The 21,491-nt window shown below is 45.5% G+C and overlaps 1 protein-coding gene across 7 annotated transcripts in view; it reads right to left on the bottom strand.

Moving 5' to 3' along the window:
• MYO7A (myosin VIIA) overlaps nt 1-21,491 on the bottom strand; it is a 105,652-nt gene that overhangs the window by 27,530 nt on the left and 56,631 nt on the right. For 3 of the 7 annotated variants that reach the window (XM_050332598.1, XM_050332599.1, XM_050332602.1), the window contains 15 exons: nt 21,351-21,470; nt 19,962-20,104; nt 19,370-19,580; nt 18,749-18,884; nt 18,232-18,338; nt 14,835-14,891; nt 9,229-9,366; nt 6,425-6,583; nt 5,995-6,087; nt 4,623-4,717; nt 3,404-3,488; nt 2,327-2,545; nt 2,054-2,161; nt 1,293-1,502; nt 539-742 (listed from right to left, as the gene is read on the bottom strand). In XM_050332598.1, coding sequence (XP_050188555.1) covers nt 539-742; nt 1,293-1,502; nt 2,054-2,161; nt 2,327-2,545; nt 3,404-3,488; nt 4,623-4,717; nt 5,995-6,087; nt 6,425-6,583; nt 9,229-9,366; nt 14,835-14,891; nt 18,232-18,338; nt 18,749-18,884; nt 19,370-19,580; nt 19,962-20,104; nt 21,351-21,470 — 2,085 coding nt within the window. Of the gene's footprint in view, nt 1-538; nt 743-1,292; nt 1,503-2,053; nt 2,162-2,326; nt 2,546-3,403; nt 3,489-4,622; nt 4,718-5,994; nt 6,088-6,424; nt 6,584-9,228; nt 9,367-14,834; nt 14,892-18,231; nt 18,339-18,748; nt 18,885-19,369; nt 19,581-19,961; nt 20,105-21,350; nt 21,471-21,491 lie in introns of those variants that run through there. The other 4 variants (XM_050332600.1, XM_050332601.1, XM_050332603.1 and 1 more) reach the window with 3 other exon arrangements.

Here is a 21,491-nt window from a genome sequence, read left to right as displayed (position 1 = left end):
TTTGCTTCTTGGTAGGAGATGCCCTTATTGAGAGGCAGTGACCGGTAGCTCCTAACCCCACTGCAGAGGGGAAGGGGAACAGAGTGAAGGCAAGTTCATGGTCAATGTAATGTGCATTACAGCCATACAGGTTCAATCCATTTCTGCTCTTGCACTGCTGGCTATAGGACAAGCATTTCTTCTAGTTCTGCACTGGTGTGTGCAACAAGGTAAGAAGTAACTTTCCCAGCTCCTCAGAAGCTTTAGAAGTGATATTCACACAACAATTTTCATCACCCATACCCTCAGCCAAGAGCACTTCATTAATTGTCTTAACACAAATACCAAGGAGAATAACTCTCCTCTCTAATGCTACATCTCTCTAATGCTTGTTCTCTTACCAGCCCTAAAAGCATGCTGGCAAGACAGTGTCTACTGATACAAGTGCAGCAGGTGCATGTATCCCAAGGGGAAACTGCTGTACCTGTGGGTTGAATGGTTCCCCAGGCTTGCTGCAACCCACCCGGCCCTGCTAAAGATTTTTCATCCCCTGCCTCACCAATTGGTCTCCTTCATCTTCATGGTACAAGAGAGGCTGCTTGAGAGGCCGGCGGATGTACGTGTGTGTCGTTGTGCCTTGGAAATATGTAGCAGCAAACTTGGCAAATTTGTACTCTGAGAGATCTTCTTCCTCTTCCTCAGGGAGAGGCAATGCTGCATCCAGGTCCTCTTCCTCTAGCTCCTTCTGGGTTTGCTCAAGATCCTGTTGTGGAAGGACATGTCAGACACTCAGCATGGCTTTGGATATTGAACTACCTCTTTCCTTTGGGCCTGACTTTTCTGTCTGATTTCCATACCAAAAGGAAAAGGCAGCCAGAGGGAAAACATGGAATATAGCTCTAGAGCCCATGCAAAGCCCAAGCTCTGAGGGACATGCCTGTGCCCAGGAATGTCTCCAGAGCAGCAGAAGAAGCAACAAGCATGGCCTTGCTTGCAGCATGGGGAAAGGGTGCCCAAGAGCTAAATGCCACAAGGCGTGATGAACCGTAAAGGAAAAGATCTCAAAAGGCCACAGTCCTCAATGATCTTGTAGTGATACTGCTTTCCTCCATTCAGTAGCCCCAGAGAAAGCCAGCAGGCTGCCTGCCCGTCCCCAGCCACAGCATGGTAACCCTCTGGGGCCACACAGAAAAGCCTGGCCTTGAAGGAAGCTTTCAGAGACACACTTTTGTAATGCTGTTCTCTTCCTTGTCTCATTAATATTTTGTTAAAGCCTTCCATGTGATAGTCAGGCACATGTACATCTCCAGTACCTCGAAGCCATTGGGTGCCTGTCCTTCCTGGCCAGGCAGGGAGGAGGTTGTCCCCAGGAATCCAAACATTTTGTCCACCATTTCTGAGTCATTCACTGGCTCATTGCGAGCTTTCTCCATTTTTTCTAAGAGCTCTTTCTTACGACGTGCTTCCTCCTTCTCCTTCACTTCTCTCTCTGCATCTTCCCGTGCCAGCTGGGCCAGGCGTACCTGCAAAAGGACAAGTGCAATGACTGAACTGCTCATTCCAAAGAGATGGAACTATATTCTGCAGGGTCTGGTTTTAGAAAGGCAGACTGCCCAGTGCTTAGGGCACAATACCACCAGCATCATGATTTGCAGCAAATCAGTGACATGTCCATGTCTCAACTCCTTAACTGCAGAAGGACAAAGCACTTCCTTAGTGCTTTTTTAGGTGTTGGTCCATGCACAGAAACTCCCACTGAATTAATTTCTTTTATACAAAACCCCTGCATGTGCACACACACACAGGGTGTCCCAGTTCCCCCGTCAGCCATTATACAATAGTAAAAGCAAGTGAATAATAGCTATAATCTCTGGCATTCCTGTGCAGCAGATCAGAAATTCTGGAGCAGAGTTAGTGTTAGTTAGAGCACAGACAGAGTATTCTAGAAAATTAAATACAAACTGCTCAAGCAGGGCAAAAATCCCTTAGATATTTTTGTCATTGCCCCTCAAAGGAGCAAAACCAGTCCCCAGAAAACAGACAGAACCCTAGAAACAGATCAGTCCTGATGTACTTGGTGCTTCTTTTCTGCTTCCTCTTTGGCTTTCTTGGCACTCATCTCCTTTCGGAGTCGTTCCTCTTCTGCCAGCCGAAGTTTCTCCGCTTCCAGACGCCGATGATACTGTGGGAATAAACAGAAGAGCCCTCCTGAATAGGCATCTACTTACTTTTGGAAATTTTCTTCCCTTTAAAAGCGGATCCCAAGAGCACGTGATGCAGAAGCACGTTTTCCTCCCCTCTCCCCACCTCTCTTGCCCACAGCTGACCTCTCCTCTGCGGTACTTACTTCCCCCCGGAGGCGCTTGTACAGCCTGCGGGCGATCATGCCCCGGGCGTAGGCCTGGACGGTGAGGACGGCCCAGAGGCGGTGGCGGAAAGCCCTGCGGACCAAGTAGCCCCGGCACCGTGCCTGAAACTCGATGATCCGCCGGCGAGCCATGTGGTACTGCTTATGGAGCTTGCGGGATCGGTAGAGGGCCTGCAGCCTCAGGAAGCCAATCCGCATCTGCAAGAGGGAGCAGGATGAAACCACCCCACCACCCAGGGGTTCGGTCATCATAGGCAGATTTCCATTGCTAACCTCCTTCTTGCACGGCTGTGAATAAGAGCCACTGAAATCAGTCCCCACAAGGATAAACCTTCGGGAGCTTCCCCAAGAGGCTGGAGAAGTGAAGCCCTCCAGCTGCTGCATTGATTCAAAGCCCAGAAAGGACAAAGATAGTTTCTTCCTCACTGAGTCCTACAGAGGCCTCAGGACATCTGGTTGGTCACTTCAAGACAGCCACAAGCCATAAGGGTTGCTCCCATGGAGGTCCAGCATCTGCAAGCCTCCTGCCTGACAGTCAAGGTGCTGTTTCGTGGCAGGAGGCAGCATCCTGACCAGCCTGCAAGTGGCTACTCCTATGAAGTTTCAGGCTTTGAGGATGATTTTGAGATTCTTTAGGTCCCAACACACCTCCCAAATGACTCCCTGTTGGGTCAGAGACAGCCGGGACAAGGAGAGAAGAGGACTATGGACTGGGTTAGGGAGAAACCCAAGTTGGAGATGGAGTTTGGTTTTCAGAAGAAGCTGCTCTTGAGTTTTCATCTGGAAACTGGGGGAAGACTTATAAAACCTCAAGCGACCACTTGGGGCAATGGGCATCTAACTCATGGGGCAAAGGACAGCTAGAGGGTTGTCAGGTGCTCTCCAATGAGAAGGCAAAGCACAAAGAGCAAACTTCCATTCATTGCCCCAACTGATAAAAGCCAACCTCCCCACTTCCTACACTCAGTGGGACATTTTGTACCAGGAAACTCTTATGTATGTCCCAGATGAAAGAGGTAGGAAGGCAGAGGTGTGAGGAAGCACCCGTGTACTTACAGCACCATAGTTCTTCCTGCAGTTATGTCCTCGCCAGTATCTCTGAATCATCAGGACTGCATTTCTCACTTTCAGGAAATTGGACCTGCAAAGGCATTTTAATCACTTGCCTTGTGGTTTGGCCACAAGTTATTATCATCATCTCCTGGGTCTCATCTCTTGCAGATTTGAACCTGGGTGTCCAGGTGGAGAACTGCATTTTGGCCTGAAAATGTCTCCTTCCCCCATTTGTCTTGTTTTCATATAAACACCTGTAAGAGTTTCCTCTGATAGGTCTCTGCAGGCAGATTCTGCCAGGTTACGGGAATGGGAAGCAGGACATGCTGAGAATGGTCCCCTCCTTCCCCCAGCCCTGCACCCTCTTCTCACATCTGAAATCTCTTCACTATGTGTCCTTCTGACTTCAGTCTAGCATCTGAGAATGGATTCAATCTCACCCAAATGACCAAGAGCAAACTTCATCAACACCACTCTGCTACCCCATCTGCTCCTCCAATCCTTTTTAGCCTGATCTGATTCTACCTGCAGACACCTTGGAGACAAATGTCTTGGAAGGGCTTGGGGGTCAGGCTAAGATTAGTATGTGAAAGATTGAGGAGTTATTTAGTATGTGCTCTTTCTGCAAAGCACAACCTGAGTCACAGCCATAGTTTGACAGTCAAAGAGCACAAAGGGCCAAGAACTGTCCCTCCTCCATGGGTGAAGCTTATCCTTGACTGTGGCTCCCCATCTTCATCCACAATGGTGCCGTGAGCTCCCCACAGGCTACCTCTCCTCCTCCCATATCTTACAACTGGGTTGCAAAAAGAAGAGCTCTGAACCCCCTAGGCTTTGGGGAGAGCAATTGCAGTCATGGTGGATGATCCCATGGTTCCACTGCAGTCTTGTGGGGACCTCCATAGACTAGAGTCATAGCATTGCCTTTAGCAGGCTCAGAGTCCAACTGCTGCACTGTCATAGCAAACACCAGATCCTCTGAAGACAGCACTGAACAGGGACAGAAGGTCCTATTCTGTCCAGGTTTGAGGCAGACAACACAGTTTTCCTCTTGTTACTCCTACTGATTTCCTCTAATACTTGCTGCACCTGAGTGTCAACACATCAGGGGTTCCCTCTGGCCATCGGGCACCAAAGGAGGGATGCAGCCACCAGGAGCCACTTGCTGGATGAAGCATCCCATATAACCCATCTCCCATTTGGCAGTGAGGCTCACACCTACCTGTCTTTATACCCACGGACCACCTTCTGGATTAGAATGACTTTATCTGTGATGGCCTTGTCTCTCTCAATCTCCAGCAGCATGTCATGGTGGTCCTGTGGGAGGAAGTAACACAGCACCAATGTCTCAAGCTCTCCATCTGCCTGACATGTAGCAGGAGGGGATGGTATAAGGCCCTTCTCCAGGGCAGGTGTTCAAAATAAACTCCTGGGTCATTTTATATCCCAAGTATCATCCCATCTACTCACTAGAGAAATCCTAGCATAAACCCTAGTGATCTATCATCTTCATTCCCACATGAACCAGGGCATCCAGAAGCAGCAAATGCAATACTTCATAGTCTGAAAACAACCAAATTACACTGCCCTTCCATTCAGAGCTCCCTCTCAGTTCTCTCAGCCATGGGAGCAGTTCCTAGGAGCACTGGAGAGGTTTGGAAACAAACTCCAGGCTGCCTGTGTCCCATCACTTCTTCTAGCAACACCTCCTTATCCTAAGGAAAAACAGTTCCTTGAAATACTGAATTTCCTTTGCCCTGAGACTTTCAGATGCATCAATCCAATCAATTCTGATTCCTCCCATGCCATGCATGATTCAGCTTTCTGTCCTGGTCAGAGCACACCGAGCAATGGGTGCAGCACAGGCAGCTCCACTCGTTTCCTGCTTTGCTCGACCTCATGCAGCCCCCTGGGGCCTCCCAGTTTCTCTGTTTCCTGCCCTGACAGCTGCGAGATCTTGATAACAGGCTCTGGAAAGAGCAACTAGTAGGAACAAATTCTAGGGAAGAGATGGGGGTGTCTCTGCTGACAATGGGGTTAGGGGTGAATTTAGGTTTACACAGTGAGGGTTTACTACTGAGAGTTTTGCTGGAGAGAAGGCTTATCTTCCCTACAGTGCAAGAATTGGTTTGTAAGGAAAGATGGTGTGAATGGAGCTGCAGTGTTGCAATGCTGCACACCTGGAGTTGCATAAGGACGTGCATAAAGCAAAGCAAGCCTATTGTGGTCATGTCCCTCTCTCTGCAGTGTTCTGCATAGGCATGCCTCTTGCTACTGTCCTTTTTGGATGAAGGCAGGAGATGAGGTTGAGCTGTTCAGTCCAGGAGGGAAAAGGCTGTACACTGTATGTGACAACTTTCATGTCCGTATGGATTTGTGAATGCATCAGTGCTGGCACAGTGTCAAGACTTCCTCCTGCCTTCTGCTCCTAAACTGGCCCCAAATATTATGCCTTAACCTGGATTCTATCCACTGACATGCCAGCCCAGACACCATGGAAAAGTGTCACATCGTATGATGGAAAGGAAATGGCAGGAGACTCCTTCAGAGGCAAGGATCCAAAACAGTAGGGGGAATTGTGGAGAACCACCCACCTTCAGGAATATTTTTGTCTTGCCAATCTGCCAGTCATCATCCTTCCCCAGCACTGCTTCAGCAATACGCTGGCATGTCCCACGCAGGTCGCCCTGGTAGAAAAGGGATTGGTATTCCCCAGGACCAGACTCACTCATTGCTCCTCCCAAGCCCAGTGTGGACCTTTCCTGGTCCCAAATCTTGCAGTTTTCTGCTAAGAAGGTTCCTAGGGCTTTACTGTCACCTCATTTAAGACTAGTGAGAGGGACAGAGTGGCTAGCTGTCCCTTCCAGCCCTGTAACTATTCCTTCACTTGGAAGGTCCAGAGCACCCCTGTGACATCTGGGGATCAAATGCTGCATAATTGCTTTTGGAGAGAATGCACATCCCATAAATATCTCTGGAGAGTCCACCAGAGAGCATTAGTTACCTCCAGAAGAAGATTCTCACCTGCTTATATGCTGGCTTCACCCCAGGCATGAGCACCCGGTACCGGTCCACGAACTCCACAAACGTGTAGCGGATGGGGTATCCAGCTCGGCGGATGCGGATGGTCTCCATCATCCCCGAATATCTCAGCTGACGGACACACAGCTCCCGATCAAACAGCTGGGGAAGTTACAGTACACTGGGGTTTGACTGAAAATCTTGGTCTGAATGGGCCATAAGAGAGTGGGGACTCTCAAGATGTGTGGGGCAAGCAAGTCAAGCATCTACCCAACTCCTTCTCTTGGTAGACCCAAGGCTGTAGGACCGTAGGACTGTCTTGGACCTGATCCTATAGACTGCTGACTGTGACTCACCCCATTTCTCCAATTCCCACTTGCAGAACTGGATGTGTCCTACACAAAGGACTGAGCGGGGAAATGGAGAGCTCAATACAACGGTGGACAAAACCTTCGGAAAACGGGCAGTGATGTAAACTAAAGGCAGACATGGTGTGGTGCTCACAACCACAAGAAGTCAGGACAGTAAATCCCAGCTGGGTCAAAGAGTTAGTGTCAGGGTATTATTCACTAACCTCCCTTCAGCTGTCTATGATGTGAGTGTGCAGGTACAGATATCAGCATCTAAAATGTGAGTCCCCTGGGCTCTCCCTGAAACGAGTGAGGACAGTAACTATGTGCCTGTCTCTGAGATATCCATTCCTGTATTTCAGCTGTATATCATGGGGCAGAAGGATCTGCACTACATGAGGGTATGTGAGCAGTTGTGGGCTTGCAAATAACCCTTTGGAGTTTGTAAGTCTAGTTCACTGCATGTATGGGCAACTGTGTGCTCCTGGCGTAAGGGCCTGATGAGGCACAGACTGATGGAAATAGTTCTGACTTTATTTGCATGGTTTGTTATCTAATTCATCCCACACATTCCTCTTGGACTAACCCAAACAATACTCAGAAGCAGTGGTTTGGGGTGATGTACAGACGCAGAGAACTCCAGCCAGCATCCTGATACAAACAATTTTTTTCCCCCCTAAAGTACATTTTAGAAGGAAGTAAAAGTTTTAAAATAACATAAAGCAGCCAACAGTCAGGACTTTCCACTGACCTTTCACTTCTGCTATCCCATTTCCTATCACTATCAGTATGTTTTCCTTCAAAGTCAGGGACAGAAAATGACCTCCCAGAAAAAGTTCTCTTTGCAGTCACCCTACAGTGCTCTGTGTATCTTTATCTGGGATTTCTTTTCCGTTGGATTATTAAACCAAAGCCAAAAATAAATTTAGCAATAAATCACAGTTCATATCACACTACAGTCTCTGTTAGCTCTGTTAGCTCAACCACTCACTTCTTTAATGGGGAAATTAATTTTTCTTTGTCCAGATCTTTCAGACTTGGAGCTGTTTTAATGTCCTATTGAAAGTAGACAAATAGGTTGAACAGAGACTTCTGGCTTAGCACTTGCAAGAAGTGACAAAATACAGACTTCTTATGCAGGATACAAAATATCAGACTGAATTCCAGACATCCATGTGTAAAAACAACTCAAAGTCAGGGTACTGGGAATAATTTGTTAACATCAGTTCAGGATGTACATCTAATTTCTCAACATCACCCATGTTCATAAAGAAGGTCTTGTTCTGATCTCTGCTCAGATGATAATCTCAGACCAGACATATTGGTAAATATTAACTCAACGTATTCCATTAACATGCTATTAGGGGCCTTTTTACTCTCACCAAAAGCAGGTTAAAGAGCACAGTAAACTGATCTGAGAGAGCCACTAAACCATTTGCCCTGCATCCTATTAGGTTCACCGAACAGCAAAAATAAGTTTCAAATAAAAACTGCTTGTACGGAACAGCTCTGAAATTCAGTATATTATGCTTCTTTGCACTTGGCTGAGCTTTGCTAATGGACACTGACTTTAGATAAAACTCCAGCTCTGGCTAAATTAGTTTTATATTAAATAAAGTTCTTCCTCCCCAAGCAATGTCACTTTATTATAAAGAGTGGTGAGCAGGTAACAGTGATTGCTCACAGCATCAGGGTCCAATCCTGCAAGGCGCTGAGAGTTGGACTGGGGTGTGCAGCACCCTCCTTACTGCCTGCCTTCTGCTGAAAAATTTGGAGTCCCTTCCATGAACAGCTTGTGGTCAGGGGGATTTACAGTCCTCTCCTTCCTTTTCATTTGCTCCTAGAATTTTGTCCCCATAGTGTTCATTGCTTTTGAAGCAAATCACTGGGAATTGGAGTAAAATAACTTCTTTCACATTTCCTCTGTGCTACTTTTGCATCTTTTTTCTTCTGCTTTTAGAATTGTGCCTTTGCAAGTGGTGAAGAAAAAAAAAAAAAAGGATCAAACAGGATTTAAAATGAGTGAGATACACTGGGAGGAAAGATTTTGAGGAAAACACCCATGGGGAAAATTTTTAGAAAACACTGAACCCTGCCATAGAACATAATCCATGGCTCAGCCAAAGTCTGTGGCAGGGAGGTGCCTACCCCCTATGGAAGCTGAGAGGCATTTCCTATAGGATAAAGGGCTGCAGGGTGAATTTCTCGAGACTGTACTAGGGAAGAAAGGTAGGGTCAGGAGCTCCCCCCTGCAAAAGGTTTTGGGGTGCTGTTGGATTGCAAAGTGCCTGATTTTGCCACGCATTTGGTGACTCCCTTGCTTGCAAAACAGGCTGTGGGTTGGTTATCTAAGCACTCCACTGATGCCCAAAGGAATTTTGCTGGCAGGTTCAGGGCAGAACGACCCCATGAGCAGTCCTGTAGGAAAAGCAACCAGAAGAGAAAAGTGGGACTTACCATGGGCTTCTTGTACTCATTAGGCTTGATGCAGCGGACAAAAAAGGGCTGGCACACGCTGAGAGTCCTCATCAACAACTCCAGGGACCGCTTGAACTGGCTGCTGAGCGTCGGCGAGCGCTTCCTCGTCTCTGCTCCCTGCAAAACCGCAGCGGAGCGGACTCAGGAAATGAAAGGATAACAGTGCCTTTCCCCTCCGGCCGCGTCCCCAGGAACCTCCCGCGGCAGCCTGGGCTGGAGCGGGGAGTGGGGCCGGAGGTGATTGAAAGTTGTGGCAGGAGAGGGGAAGGGCACAGCCGGCGAACTTAAAACGGCCGGGCTCTGGCAACCTATTCCGTATGCGTCTACGCAGGGAGCAAAAGTGCCATAATTTAATTTCTCCTGCTCGAACCTCTCTCAGTGTGACAGGAAAACCCGTCTTTCCTATGCAGAGCCATGAGGAAGATCTGCCCATGAGATCAAACACCCTCTTCTGGGCCATCAGAATTCTCTGTATTGCAGCTTAGGGCAAAGCACCTGCCCAAGGGTGCTCCTAAGGAATGGCTTGGGCTTGCCTGCCCCCATGCCTTGCAGCACGGTCATGCCAACTCCTCTGTCAAGGTTCCTTATGTCAGTCTGAGCCCCTCCTGATCCCTGGGATGAGGACCAGGTGCCCATGTACGGTAAACAACAATGCAGGGGCATGCTTGCTGCAGGGTGACTCTGCAACAGTTTCAGAAACTTCTGCTAAGGTCTGTATTCTTCAGCCTGTACTACCACAGATTCTAGTTGTGTTTGGAAAAGACTATTAACTAGCCTAAATGATATGGGTATTTAGGGTGAAACAGTGAGTACTTTGCTTGGTTTATCTCCCTTAGTTAAATTAATAACACAGCCTCTATTTTGGGGCAAGTGTTTCTAAACGAGAATGGATGTTTCCCTTAATAGTCCCTTCTCCCTGCTCTGGAAGAACCTTGTTAAACCACCTCGGAAATAAATGAAGTGCCTAACTCATTTTATGTGTCAATCACTATCACCTGAGCTAATTACACATCAGTCACAGTGGTGCTGTGTGTCTCATAGGGTCTGGTGTTCAGGGAGCTTTTGTGGAGCAGCAGGTAATGCTGGTGGATTGAAGGAAGAGCTGGGCACCAGGATGCAACTCCCTCTGAACAAAAAATAGGGTGAACTGTGACATGACTTGGTGACCAGGAAATTCCCAAAGGGAGGATTCTAGTAGGATTTTAACACAGTTTTCCTCCAAACATCCTCTTACTTGCAGGTGGTCAAGCCACATGTGGAGTCACAAAATCCCCACCTGGATTGGCTTTGCTGCCATGTTTTGCAATATGGTAAGTTTTGTTTCTACTTTTACTAAAATCTTTACATGTGCTTCATCCTATAGCACTAGTAACCTGTCAGATAGCATTCCTATTCCCCAAAATGGACGAATTTCATAGAATCACAGAATAGTTTGCATTGGAAGTGACTACAAATACCATCCCCTTTGCCATAAGCAGGGAGTTTACACAGCTCAGGTTTTATATGATGTTGAGACAAACCCAATCAACACAAACACAAAGTCATCATGGAATTCCAACAAGAGAAAACCCAACGCATGCAAACAACCACAAAACCCTGGCCTGCTTGTCAAGAAGAGCATGGGGGCTACCAGTGATCTCTCCCAGCAAAATCTTCCCCTGAAGGACAAACTCTTAACAAATCTAGGGTAATTAATGGATGCAGCTGCTACCTGCAAAGCACTATAGAGTCTGATGTTCACATTCTGTCACAGATTTTCTGAGGAAAATGCTGTTTCAGCAAGAGTTCTGGTTTGGAAGGCTTTGATGAATGTTTTGTTATCACTTTGCTAATTATGCACAACGGGTCACCTCTGTGAGATGTGGAAGGACAGCCACAGGTGTCAGAAGCAGCAACACATGCAGGAATAGGGCTGGAAGTTGGAAGCAACTGCATGATATTAGCCAGATTTTAGTCAATTTGGCCTTGGCTGGGAGAGGTCATTTTTCAGCCATGGTGGTAGGAAGGGAGCAAGGTTCTGTAGAAGGGTCTACAAGGGAATGCGTGACTGGTTTGCTCCCAGACAGCAAGACATGCCCCTCGAGGTTGCCGATGCCTTGCTTTTTTTCCCTGCATGCATCCAGCTCTGGTAAAAAGCAGTGGTGCTGTCTCCATCCTTATGTCCAAGAGCTTTTTGCTGGGAGGGGTTGAAGGGAAGGGACAGCGACCAGAGAGCAGCTTGTCTTCCTAAGCAAATACAGTAGTCTGGGCTTCTCCTGTCAAGATTGCATCATCCCATTCACTTGCTTTCAGGGCATGACATTTGTGCACAGACCCTCTCAATGGTGGGCACCAGACCTATCGGCACTGTGTGGGTTCTCAGATACACAATGAATAGTCTGGTAAGTGCTTTGCATCAGCTTCAGCCTTCAGGGATGGGTGACACCACTCAAGTCACTCTGATACCTTCCACCTCATCTCAACACCAGTGAGGTGAGAATCACATCTCTTCCTTTTTTCCAACAAAATGACCCCAAAAAAAGAAGTGGAGGAGCCTGTCAACACAGCCTAGAAAGGCACTGAAAGTACAGAATTTACTGCAGAGGAGGAGCATTTTTTAGCTAAAACCAGACCCAGTCTCCATAGCCTGAAGGAGAAAGGGCTGACAATTCCTGCTTTTCTCCTGGCCAGACACATCTTAGCTTTCAAACTTTGAGACTGTGACATCTTTGGGACTCAGACCATCTCTCCACTGGTGTCCATACAGAGCCTAGCACGAGGAAGAATGAGAGCTATGTGTCGTGGGGAGGATGAGCACGATTCACAGGTGCTGTAGCCCAGACTGGGGTGCTGAGGTGTCACTCAGTCTGTGCTCAACAACAAAGGAGGAAAAAAAGGAGCAGAAGAGAGAAAGAAGAGAATTAGATGATTTACAGAGAAGCATCATCACAAAAGAGAGTTCAGAAAGATCTACAGATCAGCATGACATTTGGACATGCTTCAGTGCACTTCTTTCTGCCACCTCAAGCTAGCCTGAATTTTGGAGATGCAAACACATACATGGCTGTTTGCAGTAATGTCGAGACAAAAGTCAAGGCAGGACACAATAGGATGTTTCCCCAGCATGGGTGTCTTAGATCCTCAGTGGCATAGCTGGAGCATCAGGACATTCCCCAGCATCTCTGTGAAGCTGTAAAATCTCCAGGGATCTACTCAGACTCCTTTCTTTGGTGTCTTGGACACATTTAGGTAGTTATCTGTCCAGCACTGAGAAAACAATTCAGCCTATCTGCACTTTATAGGTTCAGTGAATTAAAGTGGACATCAAGTTATGTTAGGTAGGATGGCCTTAATACAGACCCAGAGTGCCATAATATGGACCCAGAGAAGAATGGCAGGTACAAAGAGAAATGTCACTGAGCCATAAATGGTAGAAATTATTCCTTGATGCCCCTCTGCACATTCTCCTCAAGGGAGAAGGCTGCATGGTGCACCAGAAACTGTGCTCGGCAGAGGGTCTGCCAGGGGGATGGCAACCTGCTTCAGTGGAAATGTAGAAAGTTGAAATACTTGAGGTTACGGAAGGAGAGAAAAGCATGTACCCCCAGCAATACTTTGGGGAAAGGTTCTGGACAAAGGATCATCCTCCCATCTCTTTAGGATTATAAGGTTACTAAACTGGGCTACGCCAATGGGACATGCTGTTTCTCAACCTGTTTTTCTGAAGTCTGAGAAAAATAATGCTTTTTGTTTGTTATGTTTTCATATGCAATGTCACTGGGTTGGCCTCCAGGTGACCCACTGAAAGCTGAGGCCACCTGACAGCAGATTCTGCAGTGACATATAGTGAAGAGACAGTCTCTCTCCTAAAGGCTGAGCAGTCTGGAAAGCACTTTCAAAGCTGATGTGGGCTATACAACAGTGCCAAGTATCACTATTTTGAACTACACCCCCATTTTATAAAGCTTACTGATGTGCATATATATATATGAAAAATATTTTTTATCTTGCCTGTTCCACCCTTATCTCAGTGCCTATCAAGTACAAACATATTCACTAGAAAACCTAGAAAACATGAAGTTTTGTTATAAGAACAACTATGAAAACAACAAAACTCATAGACATCATCAGTATAATGTCTCCCATTTCCCTGTGTCTCCTGTTGATGTTTTCAGAGGAAAAACTGGCCCAAACATTTCTGACAGATTTTTCACAATTCTCTCCTGGACTGAAGCTCATACAATCACAGAGTCATGGAATGGTTTGGGTGGGAAGGGACTTTAAATCATCTAGTTGCAAACCTCTGCCATGACCAGAGATCCTTTCCATTAGACCAGGTTGCTCAGAGCCCCATCCAGCTTGGCCTTGAACACTTCCAGGTATGAGGTAGCCACAGCTTCTCTGGGAAACCTGTGCCAGTGACTCACCACCCTCACAGTAAAGAATTTCTTCCTAATATCTAATCTAAACCCACTCTCTTTCAGTTTAAAGCTACTCACCATTGTCCTATCACTCCATGCTCTTGTCTAAAGTCCCTCTCCAACTGTCTTGTATCCTGAATCAGGAAAGAGTTTGTCTGTGTGTGTGGCATTGCTACAACTCTAGAGCAAGGCCAAATTATATGTTCCAATCCAAACAGTTTTAATCATGCTACAGAGGGGAAGGAGTCCACCTCTGGAAAGGATGGCTTTGTGTCATTTTGGGTCAGATCCTCCTCACTGGAATTCCAAGTCCAAACATCCAAGACACTGCAGAGGTAAGAAGGGATGAAATTCAGCCCCACGTAAGGATCTGAATTTTGAAAGTCAGGTCTATCTCCACCATAATCCTCTGGGTATCAAGGGGTTGTTGTGGAAATGTGAGCAGAGTCACAAAGCTTATACCATAAAAGCTTTAGCACACAACATGCTACCTTATGGCCAAATATCTAGCAAGCAAGGTTTGGCAAGCTATCAGAACCAGTCAGCAGATGAGATGCATCAGGAAAGACCTAAAAAAGGTGACAAAAGCCTGTTTTGATGATCACGGCAAAATTCTGTATTATATGCGTCTTTGAAGACTTGAATGTGAGATCTCACCCGAACAAGAACTAATCCTCCTCAAGAACGACTGCATTTCCAAGAAACCAGAAATGCAATCCAGGAGTCTCTCTTTACACATAATATGTCATCTTCTGTCCCCCAAAAGTGCAAAACAAGGACTGATTTGCAGTCCTTGCATGGAGGAATAATGTCCTACTGAAACCAATGGTGGCATCATCCTAAACAACAGCCAAATTCCACTGATTATCCATCTGAAATTAATTAAAATTATTCAAATATCAGAAAAAAAAATCCTCAAAATTTTGGCTCAGCCTGGTTCTGATTTTATCCAAACCAAATTCCCATCATTAAAAAGCTCTTCTGAGTTGAATCCTAGAAATCAATTACACATCATACACCTGTATCTATTCAACAAGGTGTAAAAATGCTGTCCAACACATTGGTCACTTGAAATGGATCCTCTATAGATAGTGCAGGAAGAGGAATAAATCAACAGCAGCAAAGCACAATCCTTGCCAAGGAGAGGTGAATATACAACAGAAGAAACTCATGTATTCAGTTTACCTTTGGTGTGGGTGTGGGCGACTGGCCAAATGTGCTGGATGCATAGCCACAGAGAAACTACATGAAGCACAGGTAAAAAAAACAAAACACAAAACAGAGACAGAGAAGAGCAAATAGTGAAAAGGAGGAATAACTGAAATGGGAGCCTGACATTTTCAGTCTTGGAGGTCCATCTGTATTATATATCTTATGGTCATAATGCATTAATTCTTAGATTTTTGCCCCTCCTAGCTTTTCCTCTTCATCTCCATCGCATTCCTGAAGCTAAAGGAACTGCCACTGTCCAGTTCTTGCTTCTTGGAAACAATTCTTGTGTGACTTTTAACCTCACTCATTATCCATCCAAATTCAGCAATCCCCACTGTTCTCCCTCATACATCTCTGTTCGCAATACGCAACAGTTGTGAAGGTGCCAGGGACAAAACAATTTTCCACAAAAATTTTAAAGAAATCCCTCCCTTCCTCCCTAATTTTAATCCAACAAATCAGTTATTTTCAACAGAATTTAAATGTTTGCCAAGGGGAAAGCTCCAGATTTCTTTTTTTACCCCCTTTACTGGGTTCCATCCTCCACTGCTCATTCTACCTGTTCCTTGAACAAGCAGTGCCGCCAGACCATACCAGCTGGTTCCTCAGAGGAATGGTGTACAACTCCCACTGAATTCATCATTTCACCTGTCACTGCTCAAAGCAATGTTCCAGTTCAGCAAACACATGCAGATAGACCTTCTCTGTGATGGCCACGCATAAATTAGGCCTCACAGCCCCATGTGTTCCAGAAATGCCCAGTTCACCATACAGGTTTCATTGTGCACAAATATTAGGTCTTTCAGGGACCAAATAGTTACTACAGTATTCAATTATACACTCCTGACTGGTTTTCAAATTTCTCTATCTGTGGCTTTCTCAAGTTTCTGGCATATAAGGATCCCATTTGAAAGACTGAATGCAAAGCAGATATGGACTTGCTTTTCACTGACTCACAAAATCCTACAAACTCATCCATAAGCTCCCGAGGACCAAAGTTTGGAAGCTGTTGAGCAAAATGCCTCAAGATTTAATTTAGCCCTTAGCAGAGCAGACATTTGTGCCTTTTTAAGGGAAGATGTTAGATATGATTGACCTAGCCTGAGCGTCTCTGGAAAATTTCTTCATAGATTGCCTCACTGATGCTCAGTGAAGGCTTGCACACTTCCAAGTCCCAAGGACACTTTGCCCCAACTCTTTGCTACGTGCACTCAATTTCCCTGACCCAGGTTCACCTGCTGCTTCTTTTGAGGCATGTGTCCTAAGAAAGGGGCTGCAAACTTTACTGAATTTTGGTAGGAAGCAATGGCAAAATCATCTCAAGTCCCATGTTGATCCTGCTTATCTGAGAACTTCTGTGTGGTGATATTTAGGAAATGAGTGCTCTCTAGGTTCACACTAACATGTGCATGACATAGGGAGCTGGTACACAATATTTGTTCCTCTTCCATGACAGTGAGGTTAAAAATCTCTCATTCAAAAAAGGAAACCAGAGACCATTAAAGTATCAAAACACAGAGACCACCACTCAGGACAGATTCTGAAGATAACTAACGGAACTATAAAAAAAAAAAGTGCTCAGATGCTTTAAAAGATCTTAGTTCTCAGATCCTAGACAACATCCAGGTGAACATCTGAACTTGGCTATTATATACTTCTAGTATCTTTTAAAGATGCTTGGGTAGGTGTCGCCGTGAAGGAGTCTGCATGACTGTGTAAACTCTCTCATTGATTCCCCAGAGTACATCTCTGCTCTGCCTAAAGAAGCAAGAAATCTTTTCCAAGGTGAACTGCAAAGCTTGCACCAAAAATTAAAAGCAGAGAGGAATAAGCAATAAAAAGCAAAGTAAGCAGCAGCACTGATGCTAAGGGAGTTAGTGTCTACTTCCACAGGAGTATCCACTTTTGAGGGTAGCTCTGAACCCACCAGGAGTGTCAGGCCAATTAGTAGTTTAATTGGGCCTGATAAATGTTATCTTATTCCTAATGAAGTAAAAAAGATAACGATTGTTCATTTCAGTAGGAACAAAACTGGATGGCTAAAGGTTTCAATCAAGGCTTGCAAAAGAGCATGTAACATATTGAAATAAATGTCTTGGGAATTTTCTTTCCCTTAGCAGTAAAGGAATTCAGCACTTAAAACTGTTTGGCACTCCTGAAAGTCCCTAAGTCCCTTGGTCCATCAGTGGCATTGGCTGGCATTTGGAAATGGGACTCCAACTTCTAAAAAATGTCGTTGCTTTGAAAAATGTTATGCTCACACCCTCTGCAGTCCCATGGCTTCACCTAGGGAAAGACTGGGGGATTTGGCCATAGTGACTGATCTGTCAGTCAGATTCTGCAAGGCTGATATTTTAAACAGTCTATACTTTAATTCTGGGAGCAGGTATGATGATGTCTTTGTGGTGAGACATCATGTTCAACTTACTCAAGAAAACATCATATACTTATGTTATTAATGGTGAAATAGCCACTAATCTCAACATTTAAGCTGGTAATCCAGTAATAAATGCTCAAATAGGCTGGGAAGGGTTAAAACAATAACTGTACCTTTCTCTAAAGCTTTAGCCAACACACAGTCTTTTCTCACACTGAGCATGGAGTAAGAACCTACCCTCCTGGAGGTCTGGGATGGGGAAAGGGGTGCTTTAAAGTTTGCCTTTCATAAACAGTGTTCCATCTCTCTGCTGTTATAACAGTAAAACACAAATGTTGACTGGGCTCTCCCAGTCCTATTGTGGTGCTTAATGGCCAGCAGGTTTATCCCTTCGTTCTGCTCTGCTTTACAAGTATTTGGTTTTTACTTAGAATCACAAAATGATTTGCATTGGAAGGGATCTGAAAGACCATCTCGTTCTAAGGCCCCATTCCACTAGACAAGGTTACTCAGAGCTCCATCCAACCTGGCCTTGAACATTTCCAGGGGTGGAGCAGCCATAGCTTCTCTGGGCAACTTCTGCCAGTATATAATCACTATCACAGGAAAGAATGTCTTCCTAATACCTAATCTAAACCTGACCTCTTTCAGTTTATTTCTCACTCTATTATACACAGATCTGGATGACTCAGCTGGAAGGGACAGCTCTTTTTCTCTCAGATTTCTACAATCACAAACCTAATTATTCCAATCCCTACACAATTCAGAGAGGAGCAATCACAGCAAAATAGCAATATCTGACGAACCGAATGCAGTGAACTGGGGGTGTGAGCATGGATGTACCTGTGGCACTGCATTAACACTTTCTGATGGCTCACACTAACAGGTTTGAAAGATCCCAGGCAGCATCAGAGCTGTATGCCTCTGCAAATGTTCCACCCCTTCCAGGAACACCCCTCCTTGTGAATAAAGATCTTCTCCTGCCTGCATTACCATTGCCACATCTGCTTGGAAGATCTGCTTGATGAATTTGTTTTTTGAGGAATGCACCAGCTGAATGATGTCTCCATGCAGCGTGTCCCTGTTTTTCTCCAAGAAACCTAGGGAAATAATGGGACAACACATAGATGACACAGTGCAACATGGGCAGTATGTGAGCTGCAAGCAGCTTCTGGGTTGTTGGACTACTGGATGTTCTTGGTGAGGTAATGAAAGCAATGTGTGGGCAGAGAGAGGGACCATGAGAAGGAGGACAGAGGCGCATCTTGAGACTGGATCAAAGATGCATGTGGTGCAAAGCACTGCCATTCTGTCACAGGCACGTATGAATGAAACAGCACCAAACTCTGCAGCTCATGGACACAGCTGGAGGGTCACGTCATTGCAGCCAGAAAAGGAATACACTGACACTACTATGGACTACAACCCCACTCTGCTCCAGCACAGCAGTAGCTCATCTGCCCCTGAGCATCCCCTCACACCCTGCAGTGCACCAGGAACTGCCCCGTACCTTTTGTTTCGTAGTAAACAATTCCAGCGAAGTGGTTAATGCCAAACTGGGTTTCATAGTTATTCTTCGGAGGAATATAGTTGGTGTTAAGCTTGTGCTGCGAGTTCAGCTTGTGTAACATGGTGGCATCTGTACCCTGTGCATGCAGGAAAAGATCTGACATTTAATCAAGTTTATTCCCATTAAAATAATTTTCTAATCAATAGCCCTTTTCTTTTTTGTCTCGGGCTACGATGTGTATTTATTTTGAGAAGAGATGTATTGGAGAGGGTATCTCACATGCATAAATTACAGAAATTGATTAAATACCACTGGTATGTTGTACTATTTTCAAGACAGTGCTCCAAAAGGAGTATATTTAACATTATTTTCTCTTAGACATTGTCAATAGACATTCTTGAGCCCCTTGCAGGCACATTTTTCCATCAGAAACACTTCTTTTAGCATAGTTGTGATACTCATGGAAGAAAATGTAAGAGTGCAATAAAAACTATAAACAGGCAACCCACTGGTGAATGTGTGTTTGGGGATGAGCAGATCTCTTGTAGGGTGCCAGCATGCAAGTACAAAGGGGATAAAAATAGGAGAGTCATTGGCAGCAAGGCTGAGCCGAAAACACACCTTTGGGAACTTGCTCTCCTCATCAATGAGGGAGATGATGTTCATGGGCTTGATGGCAATCATGTCCAAGGCATCCTGGTTATCAGTGAACTCGATGTGCTGCCAGTTGATGTTCTCTAGGTTGTACTCCTCCTGCTCTAGCTTGAAGACGTGGCGCACAAAGAACTGCTGCAGGTTTTCATTTGCAAAGTTAATGCACAGCTGCTCAAAACTGCGAAGGAAAGATCAAGAAAAGGACACTTTAGATCCACCATGATTTATTTTTCTGCGTCCCTCTCCATGCTTGAAGCAATTCTCAGACCTTGTCAACCACTCAGTAAGTGCTTTTGGCTTAGAATTCCCCTATCGGTTCAGACAATCAGTTTTTTTCCCCCAAAAACAATGTTATAGCCATTATATGTGTGTGGTCTAAACCAGTTTAGCAAATACATTGTCTACTGCAAGTGATTAGCTCTGATAATTTCTCATATAGGAAATGGCTTGGTCCGGCCTGGTCCAGTTCACTTCAAGAGAGGTGAAAGGTCTAGCAGACCTTGAGCATGGGGTTGTGAAGGAGGGTTAAGACCTGGTTTTCCTTTTGCAGGCTTCATACCTGTTCACAGTGAAGTTCTCAAAACCAAAGATGTCAAGAAGGCCAATGGATCTCCTGATACTTTTGAGTTCCTGGGAAGGAGGTCTGTAAATTGCAGCGTTGATCTTCTCCACAATCCACACAAAAAGTCGCCCATAAATTCCCTGAAACATCCCAAAGATGGAGTTCACTGAGATAGTTCAGCAGTTTGCCCTGCTAGTTTGTGGCACCACTTCACCCATGACGGCACAGGTTCCCCTAAAGCACGGCCAACAACTGGACAGTCCCTGAGGACATGCTCACCAACATTTGTGCCAGACTCTTGGCATGGTTTAAAGCTTCAAGAACCATTATGTAGATCAAGGAAAACAGACCTGAAACCCTAGATAAAAGACAACTGTAAGCAAAAGAACAAATCTGGATAGCTGAAAATTTTGGATCTATGGGGTCTCTGTGAAACCAAACAGTACTTTCCTTGGTTTGTACACATTTCTCTCTACAGATCAGCAGAGCCATGTGACACTGCCAGCCAAGCCAAGGACATCTTGCCTGGACAAGGTGCTCACTGAGACACTGAGCACTGGCTGAACAGTCTGATGATTTAATTAAACAGCTATTGCTGCTTCAGTAATTCCAGAACTCCATGTTTTAAACTGTTACTAATTTCTATTGCATAAGCTATAGCAGTGCTACCCTAAGGGGAGCCTGATTCAAAGGCCCATCACCACTAGAGAAGTCAATGCCAGGATTTGCAGACTAGTTAGCTATCAAACTATCCAGCTTGATCTACCAATTCCCCACAGATAGAGTGTGGACCCAAGCTGGCCAAAGCATGCCACCAATGCTTGTCTTTCAATTTTACGTGAGACTGTAAACAGCATAGCATGCACACCCACCCCATCAACCTTCATCACTCCAAAGCCTCAGGTGATGCTCCAAGTGCTCTGATGGCTCCTGAACTGCTCTACCCCCGTTCCTGTGACATTCAGCTTTTTTTGCTGCTGCAGACATGCCCAAATCCTGAAATTCAGGTAAGGGTGTTACAGGTGTTGATAGAGCTGTTCTGATTTATAGCAGCTGAGTATCAAATCCTGGGGGTCTAGCTGTGAAGTTTTCCTGAAGTTGAGGTGAAGTAATTTCAGAATGCTGGTTCCTCCTGTAGGTCACCTTTGAGTACAGACAATCTCAAGACCAGATTGCAAATTTGTTGAAGACCAGGCTACCTAGTCTCCTACCATTTCAATTCTTTGTGCATCCCAGTTAGAGCATGGTTTCAAGGCCATCTGCTGATCTGAGCTCACACCTGCATCAAGCAAGGTACTTTTCCCATGCAGTGGGTGTTCCAGTCTCAAAAGTGGCAGATTTCTTCAGCTTATCAACAGAGGCAAAAGGGAATTCCCTAAGACTTACCTTTACAAAAGCATCCCTCACATCCAGCGCTTGTTCCATGCTGAGAGGGGTGGAGACGGTCTCACCCCTGGTGATTATAGTCCGGCTGGTAAGGCAGTTCATCACGTCCTGAGGTTCAACCTGACAGAGACAACATCAAAC

The sequence above is a fragment of the Myiozetetes cayanensis genome, unplaced genomic scaffold (genome assembly GCF_022539395.1).
Source record: "Myiozetetes cayanensis isolate MyiCay16 unplaced genomic scaffold, myiCay2020 scf5-8, whole genome shotgun sequence".
In the NCBI taxonomy this organism is placed as follows: domain Eukaryota; kingdom Metazoa; phylum Chordata; class Aves; order Passeriformes; family Tyrannidae; genus Myiozetetes; species Myiozetetes cayanensis.
Note: the sequence above shows the minus strand (reverse complement) of the source record. Positions and strands in the feature narration are given on the sequence as shown.